Below are 22,018 nucleotides of genomic sequence, written 5' to 3' on the forward strand. Positions count from 1 at the left end.
CCACACTCATTGTCAATTAACTAGTTTTGTCAAAAAATGTAGTTCTTATCTGTTTAGACGCTTAAATGTCATCTTGTTAACATGGTGTAAAGTAACCAAGGCACGGACCTGATCAGATTGAAACATTATCGCTTGTCTGTGTCTTATATAGTCCATCGCGGCGTATTTGCGTAAACAACACCCATGGCGGTAACGATCTTGCGCATGCTCCGTGTATGTAACATTCTAGTCAAGAGAAACAGGTGAAATAAAAACAAAATGACTTAAAATATCCTTTCCATTTTTTTTTTATTACTTCGTTTTCGAATCACATCTGAGCTGAAAGCCAGGACGCTATAGGACCTTGTAGACGATGGTTATCCCGTCCTTGCCTGGGAGAAAGTTGGGAAAGATCTCCCGGCTGACTCGCTCCCAGAGCCCCTGTTCCTGCAGGCGGGCCATGGCGGGCTCCAGCTTATCCTTGAAATCCTCGTACAGGAGCAACCACTCCTCGCGGAACGTAATCACGATGTAGCCGCCTGGAAATGAGAAACTGAACGATTAGGATGTTTTCACTTTTACGGGGTATTGTGGCTTTTCATTTTACATGTTACAAACACAAGCACACAGAAACGCCCAAATCAATACCTCCATTCTTCAAGGATGTAAAGAAGTGCTCCACCCCCTACGTTTCTATAGTCATTGCTAGTCCACTAGCTGGTAGTGTTAAGAGTTGGACTCCCACACTCATTCTCATCAGTGCTAAGCAGACGAAGCGGTTCCCAATCTATGCATGTGCATGACACCCGGAAGGTGATTTAAACCAATGTAGGGTAACTACCCTACCCCTAAATCATTGTACGGGTTTGAGATTAGATGAGGCTTATCTGAAATCTCCAACTGCAGCTAACCTGGTTTGACGACCCGTATAAGCTCAGGTAAACAGTCTTCCTTCAGGTGACCCGCGGCGAAGCCACCACAGCAGACAATGGCGTCATATGTGTCTATGAAGGGTACAATTGTTTTTCAGTAAGAATATACGAGTTAGCTTGCTTTGAACCTATCTATTCCAGAAGTTTGGAATTTGTGACAGATGCATATGATCTCTCTGTGTATATGTCGTTTGTAGGTACGTGCTAAGACCTGTGCTTAATATTTTAGTTTAAAAAAAGAACGCTTATCAATTGTTCATTTTGCCAGTGTTCAACAGTTACATGTTCATGTAATCACCAGGTAGTAGAAGTTCACCTAGGGGGCCTTGGACCCCATGACGTCACTCCTCCTAGCTTCCCAGCAAAGCTATTAGAATAAACATGTTGAGTCACACATCTACAGTCTCAATCCTTCCTGAATCTGGCGTCTATAGTAAGCATCCATAGACCACAGAGCACAACATAGTGGCGTTCGTAGGAACGCTTATCAAGTGTTCTTTGCTAGTTTTCAAGAGTTCAGATTTAATTCTTTTTTTGTTGTTGTTGTCAAACGTTGTGAAAGAGGACAAATACCTTTTTCGATGTCCAGGGGGTTCGGTCCGACAAAGTCACAGATGAGTCGGCGGTAGATCTGCTTCCTCTCGGCAAGGTCCAGCATTTTCTGACTCCCGTCCACCGCGTCTATGTTGGTAAATCCTTTCTTCACCAGCTAAGGAATGATAAATCAAACGATCGAATAATTAGAATGACTATAAGAGAAGTAAAATAAGCATCAGGAATTCAGGGCCCTACAGCTATGCCTCAACAGAGACGGGGGTCGCCATGACGTTTCTGCAACTTTGGGAAATAGGGTTATATAGTTTTACTGAGCGCCTTTAAAAACAGTTTGAGCAATTTAAAGTGAAGGCATATCTATTGCACAGGTTATGCCCAGGAGGCTTGATAAAATTCTGATTTGCATAATTAACAACTAATTATACCAACCAACCTTGAAAATGAATAACACTTTATCCTAGATGGTCCACGATATCATGATAAACGCTCAAAGCTGTTCAACCTTTCTTCCGCTTGCTCAACAGAATTTGATGCATTCTATCCTATAGATAGATTCAAGTACACTCTAGAAGGAGATACCGTTACTGTGCACAAATAGGTTAATATAACAAAGAATGTTTAGATCTTAGAACTAGTAGTGTAAGTGATAGTTTAAACTCGACATGTTGATGTATTCATATACTTGTTATTCTTGTACGTAGGTTAATTATTTTGTATCCCATTGTTGTTGTTTACATGTATAGTTCTAGACGACCTTACGGATGTCGCTGTACTTTGTTATGTCAATAAAGATTTCTTTAATCTACATGCCAGAAATCATGATGATCCGTCAACCCCTTCTTGAGTTGAATTGAGTTCTCTTTCAAAACCAGCTCCTGCAGCTCCAAAAAATCCGATAGGGGGCCCAAACCTACCCCCTACTACAAGAGCTACAGGTCAGAATTAACAAACATAACATGACTAGAACACGTGATATAGAAACTCCAGTTCCAATGCGGCACATAAAAATCCGCGGGGGGGGGGTCAAATTCTTATTATTGCCAAGTCTCATAATCATATTGAGAACGAATTCCACTTCATGAGGGATTGTCCAAGCTATGACAATGACCGGCAAAAATTTTTCCAATCTATTGTATATGAGTCCGGTGAAATGCTGCCGCATTCCAAGACAGAAATATTCAATATGTTGTTGTCATGCCCTATTCATATATCCACCTATGTAGGCAAATTTATATACAACTCGATGCAAAAGCGAGACATTATTTTACATTCCTGACGCAAAATACTATCATCGTCACCATTACATTGTATACTGTTTTAGCCATTAGAATGCACATTATTAGATCAATTGTTATTCATGTTGCAGATGAGATCTCTGAAAATGTTAAATATTAGTAATAGTCGATTGTTATGTATGTTTACGAATTATTGCCATATTTTTTACCATTTACAATTGTCGTGCAATAAAGTTCTTCTTCATGAAGACACTTACACCATGTATCAGAGCAATCCATCCAGGCCTTCGAATTCTCGAGTTATGCTGCTATTGCACACATACACGTAAATACATGCGTACAACATACATACATAAAAACGCTATCGGAAGCATAGCCTTCTTGACGAAGGTGCTAGTTTCTACAGGACAATCACCTGGTATCGTTCCGATAACTTTATAGCTATAGCTACCTCATGTTTAGGTCCCAATTGCGACGGTGCCCGTCGGGGATGTAGGGTGTATCTATAGGTGTTAGCAACATTAGCTCACGGTGTCTGTTTGTTACAGTGTTCCTGTTAAATTAAGTCCGAGTTTAAGTTATCGCGGGCTCCGGGAATGTAACCCCGTGGCCACAAATATGTCCCGGTGGACTGCCGGGTACGGGGTGGTGGGGTGCATCTATCGGTGTTAGCAACATTAGCTCATGGTGTCGGTTTGTTTCAAGGGTTACTGTTAAATTTGAGTCCGAGTTAAAGTTATCGCGGGCCCCGGACGTGCCCAAAAATAGCCCAGTAGCCGCAGGGTATCCAACGGGGCCGCGTTGGGGTCACGCCCGAAAGCGCCAAAATACATCCCGTAAACTACTCGACAGGGCCCCTGTCTACTCCTGGATGGAGGACAAAGCCTACAACAGCCTTTTTTGCTAAGATGAGACTTTCATACTTTGCCACCTTTTTTACGTCTGGGTCTGTAAATCAAGATCAGTTTGGTGGAATTGTCTGAAATTTGGCGTGTCGGTAGTTCAAGACGGTATCAAAAGCCTCAGCTACACCGCATATACCGTTATAGCTTCACGGAAGATTGTGTCCTTGGGACTCTTGTTTCAATATGGACCTAAGAATTAGACAAAACCTGAATTGCCCCCTTGCCGTATGGTGAAATGATGTCGATGTAAATAGCTTAATGAGTTATCAAATATGCTAAGTCTACACAGCCGCGTCATCACAGACGTCTTGGCTTCTTTCATTGGAGTGTACAGCGGTCAAGACTTCATCCTTCTTACCGCTGTAACGCCACCATGCGGCAAGGAGTAGCATACATGTACCTCATTATGCCCTGAAGATGAAATTGACAGTGGTAGCGCGCGTTGAAAAGCACTTCACTTTGACAGCCACTGAGGCATAAAGAAAAGCTGTCTGGACATTATATATCAAGTATCGTCTAGACAAGAAGTGTTTCTGAGCAAGGGGCTTACACGATCATGCGCAAGGCTAACCGTGAACCCTATTATCCTTGGACCACTTCACCTCAATTATTTGCAATGGATGTCACTTGAAGACAGAAGAACAACGTCCAGACTTTGCATGATGTACATAATGACTAACAAACTTGTGCGACTGATAAGTATCTAATGTCAGCTCAGAAGAGGACTAGAAATAGTCATGCTTTTAAGTACCAGAGTTATCAGCCAAGGATTGATGTGTTCAAAAATTCGTATTTTCCAAGAACAATAGCAGAATGTAACTTCTTGTCATCAAGTACTGTAGAAGCATCCTCACTAAATAGCTTTAAAGAACGGTTGCAGTCAGATATGCAAAGACTAGTTGTAACAGACGGTTCGGTGTAATATAACCAGCTGCTACCGCGCCGCGTGCCTGCGAAGCTGGTGTGTTACGCCTAATGGCGGTTATAGGGCTGACGTCACTGTTGAGTTGCGCAGTGGCCTGCAAAAATTGCGAACACAAATTGGGTCCTTACACTAAACTTTTGAAACCCCTTTTTTTTTCTTGAAAATTTTGGTCCATTTTGGATTCTTTTGGGCTAGAAGGAACATGTAGGGTCTACGCTTTCCCAGTTTGGTCAAAATTTGTATGTTTCAGTCGTTTATTTGGTGTAAGGAGATATCTTTGTGGTTTGGTTTCACATGCTCCGAGTGGACTCTTCCAGGCTGGGAGTAGGTCAAAGTTGACGATTGTTTTCGTCTGTCAGCTGTTACGAGAGAACGAGCTGGTCAACTGTCTATTTTCTTTGCATGATTCTAAAGTAGACAGATGTGGCTTTCTGGTGCATAAGAATTTTGTGGCCTTGCATTGAAGGTGAATACTTTTCTGAGCCCTTGTTTTAGTGCTTTAAAGCATTACTGCCTATGGGCAAGTCTATCTCTTGTATCTGCCCTCAAACCGTCTATATAGATACAGATACAGATACCTCTTCCGCGCACAGTCCAGTACCGGCCGCCACGTCAAGAACACGGACCTCCTTGCGGTTTGAGCCGCCCTTGACTTTCTCCATAGCGTCGGCGCACTTTCTGGGAGCAGTAAAGCTCAGCTGCGTCATCAACTCCTGTTGAGAGAGACGGTATAAATTAATCTCCAAGCAGATGTCGGTTTGGAAGATTACGCTCGCTAGGTTCCGTGACGACTACACCGCTTCTCTCACAGCCAGGTTCTCCAATACACCTTTCTCACTCGGCGGACATGATAGAATGAAGACGAGGCCAATGAGGCAAAGAAACAAAAATGATGTACAGATTTAGTTTTCCTCCAAAATCACATTAAGTTTTAAAATATGATGTCCAAGTATCAATATCATAACAAATGTAATGCACAAAAAAGATGTACCAATTTAGAGCTTTATTGACCGATCCCATTGTCCCCGCCCTCCTCCGTCAAAACGTAGGAATGCAAAATAAACACATAGAAATGCAAATATTTGACGGTCATGCAGCCACTTCATCATTGGTCGATTCTCTAATCATCAGGTAATCATTGGCTAAACTGCTAATTGTGATTGACAGTTAGGATCGGTCTATTGTTTGCCACAAGGGCCTCGTTTTCATTCTATCATGTCCGCCGCATGAGAAAGGTCTATATCGGGGGGGGGGGGGGCAAACTTTAAAGATCTTCACCACCATCTGCTTAAGGATAGATATTTAGAGCTTGACTTTGGAAGCCGTGACGTCACGATGTATCCATGGTGAGAGTTCCGTTTTTGAACACATGTTTTGATGGTGTTGCAAAACACTAAACTTGTGTATCAACTATCTATAACACTTTTTGACATAACATGAGCTTGACTGGTTCAAGCTAACGTTAGGTCTAAACTAAACGTTTGGCTTGAAAAAGCATAAAACACGCGAAAAACAAACGGAGCCGAACCTTTGCTTGGAGAATACTCTTCACCAAGAACCTTAAACCACCGCGAACATTTCCCTTTTCACAGTAAACCCCTTCATGGCAGTTTCAACCGTTAATTTGAACCTAAAACCACAGCGAAAACATTTTCTTCCTTTCCCTACCGGTAAATTACATCCACGCGAACATTTCGCCTTTTACAGTTACAAGATCTGCCTTAGATTTGTTCATTTATTTATATTTTGTTTGTTTGTTTGTTTGTTTGTTTGTTTGCTTGTTTTTTCTAGCATATCGTTAAGGTACACACCTCGTCATAGCTCCCGGACCAGTCGTCGTAAGATTTTGCCAACGCCTCTGGGGTCGAGTTGGGGTCGAGATGCGTTTCTAGGGTTGTAGTCGGTTCTGCAAACATGTTTTCTGCTAGAACAAACGTTGGCCAGACAAGTTTGAACCTGAAGTAGTAGTAAAATGCAAAAAATAGTTACTCAAGCAACTTAACAAAATTGTGAAACAGTCAGACGTTTCAGACAGCATCCGCTGTCTTTCGTCAGTGACTAACGATATGACTGGGAAACCAGGTTTTATACTAAAACTCTGAATAGATATATTAATGAGGTTAAGACAATGAAGGATGTCTTGAAGTATTCTTCAAAAGAAGTCGTCGTAACATTGTGCTATCGCTTCTGGGGTCGAGTTGGGTTCGAGATGCGTTTCTAGGGGTGTAGGGAGGCAGAAAAAGTATATGGCGATATTGATCGCTAAGTATATGAGGATCAGTATGACTATATAACGTACTGCAAAAGACCTACTGATCTACATTCCAAACATTATGACGATCCGTCAGTCTATTCTTAGATTATCGTCTTTTAGAAGTTTGATAGAAAAATCAGCCCATGCAGTTAAAAAAAGCCAATAGGAGGTCCAAATCTACAGGACCTATTTTCCCTTCAAAGAGATATCCACCCCTGAAAACCATAGCATGTTCAAAACACGAGATTTCAAAAGCGAAATCCTCTGCAGTACCATTGACAATTGCTAGGGGGCCGAAAATCCAATAATTCAGAGGTCACACAAATACCTACTTATCTACGAAATATGAATACAATGCATTCAGACATTCTTGAGTTCTAGTCCATCATTTTTGTGGATATCAGAATAGAATTCTTGCAAACTGCACACAATGTGTATACCATAAGGCTCACCGCCCCCCTGAGGTTTCGCCAAAAATCTCAGAACATATTTATATTCTGACTTGTCGGAGAGGAACAGCAGTTGTCGACACTGGCGGACCTCTATGGTTTTCAATTCTGGTCGAAACTCAAAAACGTCGTATTTCAGCCAACCACAACGTATTTCAGCAAATTATATCGTACTTCACCCCACACTACGTCGTAGTAGACAAACACGAAGTGCTGTACACTCAAATACCTCGTATTTGTCAGAAATACAGCCTAACTGTACTACGTCGTGGTGACAAATAGATACGAAGTAGTTCTCCCCAACTATTCTTTTGGTTGGAGTATGACATGTCTGAAATACGACGTAGCAATACGCAGTAAAATGTGTTTAACCCAAGTCCAGCATAACAAGGAGAGACCTGGGGGACCTCCTTAAGAGGAAATTGATTGGTCAAGAGCAGCTTTTAAAGAAAGTAGCTAAAAATGAAATTGTTTCAGTAGTTTCTTTCATGATCCTTTGTTATTTAAAAAAAGTATATCAAAGCCTACTGGTAGGGGCCGTCATTCGACCTGTAAAATGCTCTGCGTCTGGAGGGAACAACGTTAGTTAAAATCCTCCCACACCATTATTGATGTATAGGGCGGTGCCCATCTCCGTTTCATAACCCTGGGCCACACTGTTGTGCAATCACTGTAGCAGGGGGCTAGTCTATAGGCAGTGAAGTGTGCTTAACTTCCATACTGTTTCAGAAGTATGTACCATTTTTATAAAGTCTTTGGTATGACTCAATGCGCCTCCTGTCCAGAGATGTCCTACCCGGGGCTTGAATCCTAGTCCTTCTGATCCACGTAATTGGAACCAGATGTGGTCAGAGATAAAGGCGCAGGCCACTACACCACAGGGACACCCCCGGAGGGAACAACGTAGCTAGAGAAAAAACACATTTCAACAGGCTTCAAGACTTTACACAAGATTGAACTATCTAGTTCTGCGTGAAAACTATTGATTTTATGTTGAATACCTACTTTTGCGGGCCTGCATGGTGCACATGGCGTCTCGAGAACGATCGACGCTAAATTCCGGAGCTACATAATGTTGTTGTTATCTCCATGAAAAATGGAGATATTGTTTTGGGTGTGTCTGTTTGTCTGTTTGTTTTTCCGCACCACTCCAGTCAGCATAACTCAAGAGCCTCTTGATGGATTACGATGATAATTGGTACGTGGGTGGGTGTTGTGAAGCCGAGGGTCAAGGTTGGTTTTGGGCCCCCTGGTATGTGACATTGGTACTGCAGCAAACCTTCAATTTTTGTATCTTTTGACTTGGACGTGCTGTGGTCTTCATTTTTGGGTGGCAGATAGCTTGTGATGTAACAAAGAAGTGGTGTAGCTTTGGGCTCTCTAGCAGCTTCCTCTGAAACTGCAGGGGCATTTTTGTGAAAATCTTCTAAGGAGAATAACTGAACAAAGGAACAACGGATTTCCATGATATTTGGTATGCAGGGTAGCTTAAACAGAGATGTACACAATGAAGTGCAAATTATGCTTATTGGGACTTGATTTGCATAGTTAATAAGGAAAATCTATATTTGCAGTGTTTTCCATCATCAGACTCTAGTACATGTAACGTATGTAGTTTAAGGAAAGCGGATCATCACCAGATAACGATTATGCAAATAAATTCCTACTTTGCATGATTAATGCAAACACCATATCTCGTCTAAGTGGAAAATTATAGGACTGTCAATATGATACTTAGTATGCAGGTAGCTTAGACAGAGATATACAGAATGAAGTGCAAATTATGCTAATTGTCACTTAATTTGCATAAGTAATGAGGACAATTTATATTTGCAGTGTTTTCCATTATCAGACTCAAATACATGTAACGTATGTAGTTTATGGCAAGTGGGGCATCAATAGATATCAATTATGCAAATAAATTCCTAATTTGCATAATTAATGTAAAAACACCATAATTAATCTAATTGGAAAATTATAAGACTGTCAATATTGTAACATGTGTACGTTAGATAAAGGTGTTTATGACCAAGCATATATTATGCAAATGTGTAAGTCATTTGCATGAATAGAACTGTTCATGGAGATATGAGGTCGTGGAACTCTTGTTGTTGTTGTTGTCCTTGACGCTAAATTCAGTCAGCCTGTCCACGCCCTACTCTAAATGCTGATCGATCATGAGTCAAAACTCACACACCTAGCGGCTGAACTCTTAGCTTGCGTCAAAGCTGGTGATTTTTAGTATCTTGGAGATGATTTGAAAAGCAGTTTAATTTAGTTCTTTGCATTAAACGCATGAGTGATAATGACCAAGTCTAGACTGGCGTGAGGTCACACACAATGACTTCTGTATCAAATGGAGTCTAACCTGTTTTTTTACTTATAATACGTAGCACTATTGAACTACGAACTTTGATATTTGACATGAGAGGCCACATTTGAGCCCGATTAACACCAAATGAAGAAAGACCTTTTATGGTGGAAATTTCTATTTTCGTGTATTTAGAAATAATAATGTGACGTTATGAGGGACCTTAATACGACCACACACGTTGAAGTCTCCTAACTCCACTCCAGCGTATTTGAAGGAAATACGGTCTCATTGCACAAGGTCATGGCTCTTCCCATGACAACATGGTATCCTGACGTGCGCCATTGTAAAAGACACTAATTTTGTGCGGCAACGTTCAACCAAATTGATGTAGCAAATGCACTGACAGTGACTGTAATTGATAATCTGGTCACGTCCATTACATACCAAACCAATTACCCCTCCCCATTCCTACCCCACCTCGACACGTATATGTATTTTCCACTCGAATAAACAACTTTCGGACCAACCTTTTCGTCGCAACTTTTCAGCATAACGTGTGGCAACTGAAAACCCGAAGAAGCATTCAGTGCGAGAAAGCCTGTCAGAAAGCGTGGAAAACTGTTCTGGTCTTTCGTGAGTTAGCAGCAATGGCAGCTACCTTCTAATATGAAAAGAAAGTGTGACTATAACATATATATTTATATAACAACGACAAATTTCTATGTCGTAATGCAAACATTCCTCAAAGATCTAGAATTTGTACAGTAAATGTATTCCCACCTGTGAGGCACAAATCGGACGATAATGTCAGAGATATCTTAGTGATGGTCCGCCACGGTATTACTCTTGCATGAAATGAAGTAGAACCTGTCTGGTCGCTCTGGAGCTTATTGTGCGTCATCTCTGACATGGGAGTGACACGCGGACATGATAATGGGAGGTGCTCGCTTGTGGATTGGACCATTTTGAAATCAGCATACGCCTTTCTAGTAATTTATGGATTTCGCTTAACGTTGCATAAAGGTAACTGTTACGGTTTACGTAGAAGGAAAGAGACCAATTACGTGTTACGGTGTATGTATTGCTTACGAATTACGTTGATTTCGGGCGACTGCCTACAGATTACGAAGACGAAAAAGGGTATGCAGGCCCTCCTTTATAGAAAGTAGCTAAAAATAAAATCGTTTCAGTAGTTTCCTTCAAGATCCTTTGTTCTGTCATTCGACTTATAAAATGTCCTGCTTCTGGAGGGAACAACGTAGCTAGAGAAAAAAAAAAACTTTTATGCAATTGAAGCAGGATCTGAATCTTAATTTGTTCAAGCGGTACAAACGCCATTTCGCGTAACACACCCTGACTGAAACATGCTAGAAATTGTCAAAATTATGGGAAAAATTAAGTTGGCGGTGAAAGGTCACCGCGAAAACCTCAAACATAAAACCACCTGAACATTTCTACATTATGCAGTATTTGGGTCACCCTGATACCTGCGTCAATACGACTTGATTTACCACTCCAGCTATCCATTACAAACTGGCCGTCCAATGCCGGAGGCAAACCAAGCAGATATGTGGGTCACCATATATGATAGTTGGAGCAAATAATAGCTAGAGCTAATAATAGCTGGAGCTACTATTATGACCCATATAGATGAATAAAACCTAAATTTTCCCATTGTCAGATAAAATGTACCACCACGATAGCCATATTTCGCTTTAAAACGTGGGAATTGATCAAGAGCAACTTCTATAGATAGTAACTAAAACATAACATCGTTTCAGTAGTTTCTTTCAAGATCCTTAGCGTACATGTCTGGTCTACTGTGGGGGTCACCCTTTTACTTATAGAATGTCCTGCTTCTGGAGAAAACAACGTAACTAGAATAAAAGTTTGTGAAACATTTGAAGCAGAATCTGAATCTAGGTCACGACAGGAGGTATAACCACCATTCGGCGTACACACCAGGACTGAAAAATGGTAGAAATCGACCAGAATAGGGAGAATATTTCATCAGAGGACTTGGGGAGTCATCTTAGTACAGATATGTTTACAAAAGACAAATCTGTCCAACCTTTGCCAAATTATTCAACCTATCTTTTTGGCAACTTACAGAATCGAGAATAGACAACAAATGTAACACAATATCCAAACTTACTTCTATTCCGGATGACTTCGCAACGTTCTGGTCTCTGATCTACTTTTTGCTATAAGTGCAGACTAATTGTCTTTAAGATGACCTCTAACCTAACACTGAGCACAAAGTTACAAAACCGGTTTTTCTCTAGCACTTGCCCACTATTGGCTGCTTGTTCATCACTATGGTTACCGACGTAGATTTGGTTAGAAATGACAAATCTGTCCAGCCTTTGCCGAATTATTCAACCGTATCTTTTTAGCAACTTACAGAATCGAGAATAGACAACAAATGTAACACAATATCCAAACTTACTTCTATTCCGGATGACTTGCAACGTTCTGGTCTCTGATCTAGCTTAAGTGGTGATTGAACGCGGTCCTTCCGGTCTGACTGAGCCATTCGGGCCCATTATCTCTGGGGCATCAAATGTCTTATCACCTAATCTATTCTGGAAGAAGGTTCACTTCATACATTGAATGAAGTTTCTCGCTTTATTTAGTCCACAATTTAACTCATAACTGCATTCAGTAATGGTCTGGAAACATCTATTCGGCTGTGTAGAATTAGATATTTTTATCTCCATGGGATGCATTCATTAACAAGAGATGATTTTTGTCTTTCTCAAATTAGAGAATAGGGCTGTTGACGCCGTGGGCGATGGTAGACAACTGACACTTGGCTCCTGTTGTTTTACATATATTAAGAAATCACTGGGGGATTTTTCCTGTGATGCTCGATCTCGAATTCTTAATTTTTTTGCTACCAAACAGTGCAACTTGGGTGAACTACAGGACAGATACTTCATTTTTTTGGTTTGGCATCTGCATGTGAAAGACTAAAAAAACATTCTGTGTTTGTGTTCTCTTTTAAAATGGGATATGAGAACGAGGGATCCATGAGACTTGTGTTACTTTCTTTCATTGTGAGGAACACACTACTATTTAGAGACGTGGAAGAGACATTAGCAATTTTGAGTCTTTCACATCCAGATGACAAACCCAAAAGCTAAAGTATCTGTCCTGTGTTCACCCAATTTGCACTGTTGGGGAGAAAAAATTAAAATACCGAGATCGAGTATCACAGGAAAAATCCCCCAGTTTTATTACAGACTTCTTAATATGTAAAAAAAAAAAACAGGAGCCAGTTGCCTACCATCGACGCCCACGGTGTCAGCAGCCCTATTCTCTGATTTGAGAAAGACAAAAATGATCTCTTGTTCATGAATGCATCTCATGGAGATAAGAATATCTAATTTTACACGGCCGAAGAAAGATATCTCGAGACCGTCACTGTCTGCAGATATGAGATAAATTGTGGACTAAATAAAGCGAGAAACTTCATTCAACGTAGGAAGTGAACCTTCTTCCAGAATAAATTAGGTGATAAGACATATGATACCCCAGAGCTAATGGGCCCGATTAACCCGGTCAGGGAGCAGACTGGAAAAACGGGTTCAATCACCACTTAAGCCAGATCAGAGACCGGGACGTTACAAGTCATCCGGAATTATAGAAGTAAGTTCGGATATTTTTGTTGTTCATCCTATCTAAAATCGAGAATGGACATACCGATTGGAATGTTGTCCATAGATAGATTTCATGTGGATGATTTTTGTCGATACATGTGAATTGCCCTGTTCCCAGCCAGCTGACCCAGTTACAACATGTTTTTTATAATGTGAGAACATGTAGGAACAAATGATTAATCTATGTTGCAACAGTTTCGAAATAATACAAATAACCGTGCAATGTTAGGAATTTGTCTAACATGTTGGAACACAGTAGAACTATTTAGAACATCAACTAAATGTTTGAAATTGTTCTAAACAGTTACTTATCTCCATGTGAAAGTTCATCTGTGTTGGTAGAAGTCATTCTGAATGAAGTTTAAACATTAAAAGCTAATACAATAAATTGGACTTACCAAAAATTTCGACTGAACAGCTACAGTCTTTTTCAATGGATGAACCATAGACTTTCTGCAACATATGATCCACTGCTCATCGAGTCACGTGTCTCATCTGCATAACGTGATGTCACAGAAGCAGTGGATGGTTCATTCCTTGAAAAAGACTAGCTGTTCAGTCGAAAATTTGGGTAAGTCCAATTTATTGTGTTGGCTTTTACAGTTTAAACTCCATTCAGAGTTACTTATCTCCCTTAGGTTGTTAGAAAAAATTTGCTGATTTTAAGACAAAGCTAGCTACTTGTTCTCTTAAGTAGGTCATTTCACAAGCCGTATGACGGCACTCATAGTAGGCCATTTTTGAAGAACAAAGGATTTTGAAAGAAGTCGTAGTCAGTTGAATTACGTCGTAGTTGAGTTTTGACCGGAATAGAAAACCACGTTATGGTTTTCTATTACGCTCAAAACTCAAATACGTCGTATTTCAGCTCAACACGACGTACAACTGAGACGTACTTTATAATCTCCAAGCAGATCCACACCGGGCGCGAAAATCGTATATGCTAGCCGGAGGAGGTCCAGTCAGCCTGAGAGGACTGATTGGACCCTCTCTGGCTGACTGGACCTTCTCTGGCTAGCATATACGATTTTCGCGCCCGGTGTGGATCTGCTTGGAGATTAGTACTTTGGGGCGGAGTACGACATGTCTGAAATACGACGTAGCAATACGCAGTACAACGTGTTTAACCCAAGTCCGGAATGGCAAGGAGACACCTTGGGGGCCTCTTCAAGAGCAAAGGATTTGAGCTTGATGATGATGGCAGCAGATAATTACCTGCAATGTATACAACTAGAATTATAAAACTATCCTTATCACTTCTATATTTTGCCGTACATGTCACTCAAGAAACTCAATGGATGTGAGAGTCAAAAACTCTGCTGCCATCTTTTTCTGCTTTGTTGCTACATCAATATTGTTGGTCTGCAGGTAACTATATTCTATGATATATAATGGGGAGGGTATAAGTCGGGGAGGGGCACAAGAAGACTGCGACCTGCAATTACATGGATGGGTGATTATAACAAAAGGAATTTTATCTGAAGTAGTTGTCTACTCGAGTCGAATACAGTCTTTGTGCTGGGGGGGGGGGGGCGTGGCATGTATGGGTCAACCCTGGTCCCACCATGTGAATCGAGTTTTCATCGATATCTGTTTGTTAATCAGTGCCCTGACTGATATACATTTCTTCAAAAGGCGGATTAACTGTATGTGTAGATGCGTGTTACCAACGAAGATGCAGTCAGTTAAGAAGTATAACTTCATACAGGTCTCCTTCACCTGGAAATTAAACTTTATTAACATCTGGACTGTACTGCCGTAGGTTGAAGTAGATCTGTACCCATGTGAGTATTAGATTATATCGCACATGTGATAACCCCATACAAATCGTTAATCATTTTTTTCTTTTATCTATTGAAATAGTGGACGAACTGAGGTCCCTTGACTTGTTTTCAGGCTCCCTTGATGCAAATATAATGAACAGACATAATACAAAGGATCGCAAGAATGTAGAAATTACATACTCCAGTACCAGCCCTAACCCTAGTCCTAAAGTAAATTTCCAAAAGTCGATACGGTAATAAGTTTTCTTTGTTCAACAACGTTCAATCCTTGGTAAGTCCTTGAGGTACGCCTTGGTATGGTTACTAATTAAAATTTGCAACAGTGCTCATGATCAATGATTTTGCAATTTTTCTGCTTTTCATTCCCGCAAACTGGTTGGCCATTGTGGCATGAGAATTACGTAATGTATATATATATTTAGGAATTAGGTAATGTATATATATATATATATATATATATATATATATATACATTACGTAATTCCTATGCCACAATGCCCAGCCAGTTTGCGGGAACGAAAAGCAGAAAAATTGCAAAAATTGATTATGAGCACTGTTGCAAAATTTAGCTAGTAACCATACCAAGGCGTACCTCTAAGACTTACCAAGGCTTAAACGTTTATGGTTTTCTATTCCGGTCAAAACTCAAATACGTCGTATTTCAGCTCAACACGACGTATGTCAGCAAACTACGTCGTAGTTCGCCCACACTACAACGTGGTAAACAAGCACGGCGTACGGTACACTCAAATACGTCGTATTTATCTGAAATACGGTCTAACTGTACTACGTCGTGGTGACACAAAGGTACATTGTAGTCAGTCTCCCCCAACTACGACGTACTTTGGGGCGGAGTACGACATGTCTGAAATATGACGTAGCAATACGCAGTTCAACGTGTTTAACCCAAGTCCGGTATGGTAAGGAGACACCTTGGGGGCCTCTTCAAGAGCAAAGGATTTGAGCCTGATGATGATGGCAGCAGATAATTACCTGCCATAGTATACAACTAGAATAATAAAACTATCCTTATCACTTCTATATTTTGCCGTACATGTATTCAAAAGAAACTCAATTTATGTGAGATTCAAAAAAATCTGCTGCCATCTTTTTCTGGTTTGTTGCTACATTGTTGGTCTGCAGGTAACTATCTGCTATCATATATAATGGGGAGGGGGTAAAAGTCGGGGAGGGGCACAAGAAGATACCTAACTGCGACCTGCAATTACATGGATGGGTGATTATAAGTGAAAGGAATTTTATGTGAAGTAGTTGTCTACTCGAGTCGAATACAGTCTTTGTGCTGGGGGGGGGGGGGGGGGACGTGGCATGAATCGGTCAACCCTGGTCCCAGCATGTGAATCAATTGCTCATGACAACCTGTCATTAGATACTTGATTGATTACGAGAATTAACATAATTGTAGTCCGCAACCTACGGCAGTACAGTCCAGATGTTAATACAGTTTAACTTTCAGTTGAAGGAGACCTGTATGAAGTTATACTTCTTAACTAACCGCAACCTCGTTGGTAACACGCATCTACATGTACAGTTAATCCGCCTTTTAAAGAAATGTATATCAGTCAAGGCACTAGTTAAAAAACAGATGAAAACTCGATTCACATGCTGGGACCAGGGTTGACCGATACATGCCACCCCCCCCCCCCCCCGGAAAAAAAGACTGTATTCGACTCGAGTAGACAACTACTTCACATAAAATTCCTTTCACTTATAATCACCCATCCATGTAATTGCAGGTCGCAGTCAGGTATCTTCTTGTGCCCCTCCCCGACTTTTACCCCCTCCCCATTATATATGATAGCAGATAGTTACCTGCAGACCAACAATGTAGCAACAAAGCAGAAAAAGATGGCAGCAGATTTTTTGAATCTCACATAAATTGAGTTTCTTTTGAATACATGTACGGCAAAATATAGAAGTGATAAGGATAGTTTTATTATTCTAGTTGTATACTATTGCAGGTAATTATCTGCTGCCATCATCATCAGGCTCAAATCCTTTGCTCTTGAAGAGGCCCCCAAGGTGTCTCCTTACCATACCGGACTTGGGTTAAACACGTTGAACTGCCACTTTCAAACATGTCTGGCCAACGTTTGTTGTAGCAGAAAACATGTTGGCAGAAACGACTTCATCCCTAGAAACGCATCTCGACCCCAATTCGACCCCAAAAGCAATGGCAAAATGTTTCGACGACTTCTCTTGAAGAATACGTCAAAACATCCTACATTGTCTTAACCTCATTAACATATCTATTCAGAGTTTTAGTATAAAACCTGGTTTCCCAGTCACATCGTTAGTCACTGACGAAAGACAGCGGATGTTGTCTGAAACGTCTGACTGTTTCACAATTTTATCGAGTTGCTTGAGTAACTATTTTTGGCATTCTACTACTACTTCAGGTTCAAACTTGTCTGGCCAAGGTTTGTTGTAGCAGAAAACATGGACTACATCCAGACTACATCCATAGAAACGCATCTCGACCACAACTCGACCCCAGAGGCGTTGGCAAAATCTTACGACGACTGGTCCGGGACCTATGACGAGGTGCGTACCTTAACGATATGCTACAAACAAACAAACAAACAAACAAAATATAAATGAATTGACAAATATCTTGTTACTGTAAAAGGCGCAATGTTCGCGTGGATTTAATTTCACGGTAGGGCCAGGGAGAATATGAACTGTTCGCTGTGGTTCTAGGTTTACTGTTGAAACTGCCATGAAGGGGTTTACTGTGAAGCGGTGGTTTAAGGTTGTCGGTATTATCCAAGCAAAGGTTCGGCTACGTTTGTTTTTTGGCGTGTTTTAGGCGTTTTCAAACCAATCGTTTGACATGGTGACATATAAAACGGAAAAACATAAAGCCCCCCCCCCCCCAAAAAAAACACACCTAAAAACATGTCAAAAACAAACGGAACCGAACCTCCGCTTGAAGAGTAGATTAATAGGTCTTGAAATCTATAAAAATAACACCACCGCAAACATATGCTGCTTGATCAGTTCTGTACTTGATATAACAGGTCCAGGGGGGGGGGGCTTAACTCTTAACGACAGGCACTAGATTTCTAGCGAGGTAAACGCCCACAGAGCCGGTGCAGTGAGAACTGATTCTTAATTTGGTTATATTTATGCCGTCTCTCCTAACAGGAGATAATGACGCAGCTGAACTGTACTGGTCCCAGAAAGTGCGCCGAAACTATGGAGAAAGTCATGGGCGGCTCAAACCTCAAGGAGGTCCGAGTTCTTGACGTGGCGGCCGGTACTGGACTGTGCGCGGAAGAGGTTAGAAACACTTCTTGTCTAGACCATGCTTGATATAGACCTTTCTCACGCGGCGGACATGATAGAATGAAAACGAGGCCATTGTGGCAAACACTAAATCGATCCTAGCTGTCAATCACAATTCGCAGTACAGTATAGCCAATGATTACCTGATAATTAGAGAATCGATTAATGATGAAGTGGCTGCATGACCGACAAATATTTGCATTTCTATGTTTTTATTTTGAATTTCTACGTTTTGACGGAGGAGGGCGGGGACTATGGCATTCGGTCAACGAAGCTCTAAATTTCTGCATATTTTTCGTGCATTAAATTAGTTATAATATTGATACTTTGATATCATATTTTAAAACCTACTGAGATTTAGGAGGAAAGATAAATCTGTACATTATTTTTGCTTCTTTGCCTCATTGGCCTCGTCTTCATTCTATCATGTCCGCCGCGTGAGAAAGGTGTATATGATGTCCAGGCGGCTTTTCCATATTTCTCAGTGGCCGTCAAAGTAAATCACTTTTCAACGCGCGCTGCCTGAGTCAATTTCTTCATAAGGGCATAATGAGGTACATGTGTGCTACTCCTTGCCGCATGGTGGCGTTACAGCGGTAAGAAGGATGATGTCTTGACCGCTGTACACTCCGATGAAAGAAGCCAAGACGTCTTGATATTATCATTATCATTATTATTGGGTCGGCCGAATACTCTCTCTTCGCAGCCAAGGGCTGAATTGCGAGGAGCGCACATTTGGCGGGGCTAGATCGCAAGGGTCTGGAGCGACTGCCATTCAGCGCACAGGTGACCTCAATACGACAATTGCCCCATGTGCGGCAATAGGACTTTCGGTTTTGAACCACTCACACCGGGAAGGACCCCTACTCTTTTCGATAAGTACGATTGGTTCTTTAACTTGCTCGGGGTGTAGCTCTCCTCAAACATGGGACCACCATCTAACGCGTCCTATCCGAGGGACGTCCGTAACCGAAGCTAGGTACTCATTTACACCTGAGTGAAGTGAGGAAAGTCGTGTTAAGTGCCTTTCCTAAGGGCACAACGTCAATGGGAAAAATCAGGGAACCCCGGTTGCGAACTCAGTATCTCTGGTTTCTTGGGCCAAACACCCTGCCACTACGCCGACGCGACGCCACTGAATGGGTTGACTGCGGTTGTGTAGAAAGAAATAATTAGATTTTGACAGCAACCAGCACCCGCCACCCCCCGGCGGCTTGTTACGTACTGCTGCGGAACTTCGAAGTCCTACATCACGTGTTCTGGAAATATTCGTTAATTTTGACATGTAGCACTTGTAATGGACAGTCGGTTTTGGCCCCCTAGCGAATTTTTTTTTGAGCTGCAAGAGCCGGTTTTGTTTCAGTCTATGAAAGAGAACTGAAGCCAACTCAAGAAGGGGTTGACGGATTTTCTTGATTTTTGGCATGTAGATAGCTTGTAGGATGTTTTGTTTCATAAGATGATATTATGCAAATCAGAGTTTAATCAAACCTTCTATAGGCATAACCTATGCAATAGACAAGCCTTCACTTTAAATTGCTCAAACTGTTTTTAAAGGCGCACAGTTGCAGAAACGTCATGGCGACCTCCGTCCATGTTGAGGCATGGCTGTAGGGCCCTGAATGCCCGATGCTTATTTCACTTCTCTTACAGTCATTCTAATAATTCGATCGTTTGATTTATCATTCCTTAGCTGGTGAAGAAGGGCTTTACTAACATAGACGCGGTGGACGGGAGTCAGAAAATGCTGTACCTTGCCGAGAAGAAGCAGATCTACCGCCGACTAATCTGTGACTTTGTCGGACCGAACCCCCTGGACATCGAAAAAGGTATTTGTCCTCTTTCACAACGTTTGACAACCAAGAAAACGAATGAAATCCGAACTCTTGAAAACTGGCAAAGAACACTGGATAAGCGTTCCTACGTTCGTACGTACCTACAAACGGCATATACACAGAGAGATCATATGAATCTGTCGCAGATTCCAAACTTGAATGATTAGGTTCTGCTGTGCTCTGTTGTCTATGAATGCTTACTATACACTCCAGATTCAGGAAGGATTGAGACTGTAGATGTGTGACTCCACATGTTTATTCTGATAGCCTAGCTGGGAAGCTAGGAGGAGTGACGTCATGGGGTCAAAGACCCCCTAGTTGAAGTTCTACTACCTAGTGATTACATGAAAATGTAACAGGTTCAAACCCGTAAATTCTAACCGAGAAACAACTGTTCCCTATATACTAATCATAGACACATATGACGCCATTGCCTGCTGTGCTGGGTTCGCCGCAGGTCACCTGAAGGAAGACTGTTTACCTGAGCTCATACGGGTCGTCAAACCTGGTGAGCTGCAGTTGCAGATTTCAGATAAACCTTAACTAATATCATACCGGTGCAATGAATTAGGGGTTGAGAAGTTCTGGTTCAAAGCCCTGGTTCAAAACCTCTGTCAGATATCATACACATAGAATATTGATCAGCTTCATCTGCTTAGCTTTTGACTCCCATATAATGAGAATGAGTATGGGAGTTCAACTCACTCACTACACTACCAGTGGACTAGCAAGGGTTACACACTCGTCCGGTCACGTGACCTGGGTGACCTTTGACACCTAGGTCACGTGACACCTCTCACAGCTGAAGAAAGATGGCGGATGTCATCTGAAAGCTCCTTGTAGCTTCTCAATTTGTAGTCGTGCGTATTAGTTTAAAAATCCTTTATTCAAGGATTACACAAAATTTAGAAACGTAGGGGGTGGTGGTGCATTTCATTGTTACCTCCATGAATGAATGGATGTATTGTTTTGGGTGTTTCTGTGTGCTTGTGTTTGTAACATGTGATATGAAAAGTCCTGATACCCCGTAAAAGTGAAAACATTCTAATCGTTCAGTTTCTCATTTCCAGGCGGCTACATCGTCATTACGTTCCGCGAGGAGTGGCTGCACCTGTACGAGGATTTTAAGGATAAGCTGGAGCCCGCCATGGCCCGTCTGCAGGAACAGGGGCTCTGGGATCGAGTCAACCGGGAGATCTTTTCCAACTACTACCAAGGCAAGGACGGGATAACCATCGTCTACAAGGTCCTGTAGCGTCCTGGCTTTCAGCTCAGATGTGATTTGAAAAAGAAATCATAAAACAAGAGTCCGTAGGACAAAATTAGCAGTGAAGTATTTGTAGTGTGTGCATTGTGGGTAAGGTGCTTCTCAATTCCCTTTGCTATTGACCTGATAGTTGGAAGATAAATTCATGAAATGGATCTGGATGCATAAGGTGTGAAGTCGCAGACCCTGATTCACTTTTAGGAATTACTATCCAGGTTTATCATGCAGGGATGAGACATTATACTGAATAATTGTTACTGCTGGCCCCAGACTTTAATAGTTTCGTCCATTGTATGTCACCTTTCACTATTTCTCGATTAGAAGTGGCAGTCTTATCATTTTGTGATACTTTACGGACCCTGCACTACCCTGCGGGGACTTAACATTAAAACAGTCATCTGCGAACACCCAGGGTTCTTTGTTGTCCCTTTTTCTATATGTACAGGACTGAATTAAACAATTATATGGGTAACCTGTTGTTGTACTGTAAAAATTGACCTCCATTTCCGGAATTCCACAACCCCTACCAAAATCATGAAGATACGTCGAAAGTTTCTCAAGTTATGCCAGTGACATACATATATGGACCCACACCACAACTAGCGTAATTTCA

The 22,018-nt window shown here is 41.5% G+C and overlaps 2 protein-coding genes across 4 annotated transcripts; one reads left to right on the forward strand and one right to left on the reverse strand.

Moving 5' to 3' along the window:
* Positions 1-271: 271 nt before the first annotated feature.
* Positions 272-12,016, reverse strand: LOC136438080 (methyltransferase-like protein 27). Its single transcript, XM_066432754.1, has 6 exons — positions 11,998-12,016; positions 6,343-6,455; positions 5,110-5,244; positions 1,485-1,620; positions 891-983; positions 272-518 (listed from the first exon to the last, which is right to left on the reverse strand). The coding sequence occupies exons 2-6, from the start codon at positions 6,445-6,447 to the stop codon at positions 334-336; spliced, it is 654 nt and encodes a 217-aa protein (XP_066288851.1). The 5' UTR covers positions 6,448-6,455; positions 11,998-12,016; the 3' UTR covers positions 272-333.
* Positions 12,017-13,663: 1,647 nt separating this feature from the next.
* On the forward strand, positions 13,664-21,810 carry LOC136438081 (methyltransferase-like protein 27). 3 transcript variants are annotated; one of them, XM_066432755.1, is made up of 6 exons: positions 13,668-13,781; positions 17,415-17,559; positions 18,163-18,297; positions 19,997-20,132; positions 20,554-20,646; positions 21,209-21,810. In XM_066432755.1, exons 2-6 carry the CDS (start codon positions 17,455-17,457, stop codon positions 21,391-21,393), a joined length of 654 nt encoding a protein of 217 aa, XP_066288852.1. In that variant the 5' UTR covers positions 13,668-13,781; positions 17,415-17,454; the 3' UTR covers positions 21,394-21,810. The 3 variants fall into 3 exon arrangements, with proteins under 3 accessions (XP_066288854.1, XP_066288853.1, XP_066288852.1); XM_066432757.1 differs by lacking the exon at positions 18,163-18,297 and having other exon boundaries at positions 13,664-13,781; XM_066432756.1 differs by lacking the exon at positions 20,554-20,646 and having other exon boundaries at positions 13,665-13,781.
* Positions 21,811-22,018: the final 208 nt, after the last annotated feature.

Source organism: Branchiostoma lanceolatum, chromosome 7 (assembly GCF_035083965.1).
Source record: "Branchiostoma lanceolatum isolate klBraLanc5 chromosome 7, klBraLanc5.hap2, whole genome shotgun sequence".
Lineage (NCBI taxonomy): Eukaryota > Metazoa > Chordata > Leptocardii > Amphioxiformes > Branchiostomatidae > Branchiostoma > Branchiostoma lanceolatum.

What these genes read in the sequence shown, in the direction of transcription:
- LOC136438081 (XM_066432755.1), top strand. Translation starts at nt 17,455, where the DNA reads ATGGACTACATCCAGACTACATCCATAGAAACGCATCTCGACCACAAC. An exon ending in CTGGACTGTGCGCGGAAGAG is followed by an intron (nt 18,298 to 19,996) that starts GTTAGAAACACT and finishes ATCATTCCTTAG; the next exon opens with CTGGTGAAGAAGGGCTTTAC. An exon ending in CATACGGGTCGTCAAACCTG is followed by an intron (nt 20,647 to 21,208) that starts GTGAGCTGCAGT and finishes TCTCATTTCCAG; the next exon opens with GCGGCTACATCGTCATTACG.
- LOC136438080 (XM_066432754.1), bottom strand. Translation starts at nt 6,447, where the DNA reads ATGTTTGCAGAACCGACTACAACCCTAGAAACGCATCTCGACCCCAAC. An exon ending in GGTCCGGGAGCTATGACGAG is followed by an intron (nt 5,245 to 6,342) that starts GTGTGTACCTTA and finishes CTCTCTCAACAG; the next exon opens with GAGTTGATGACGCAGCTGAG. An exon ending in TATACGGGTCGTCAAACCAG is followed by an intron (nt 519 to 890) that starts GTTAGCTGCAGT and finishes TCTCATTTCCAG; the next exon opens with GCGGCTACATCGTGATTACG.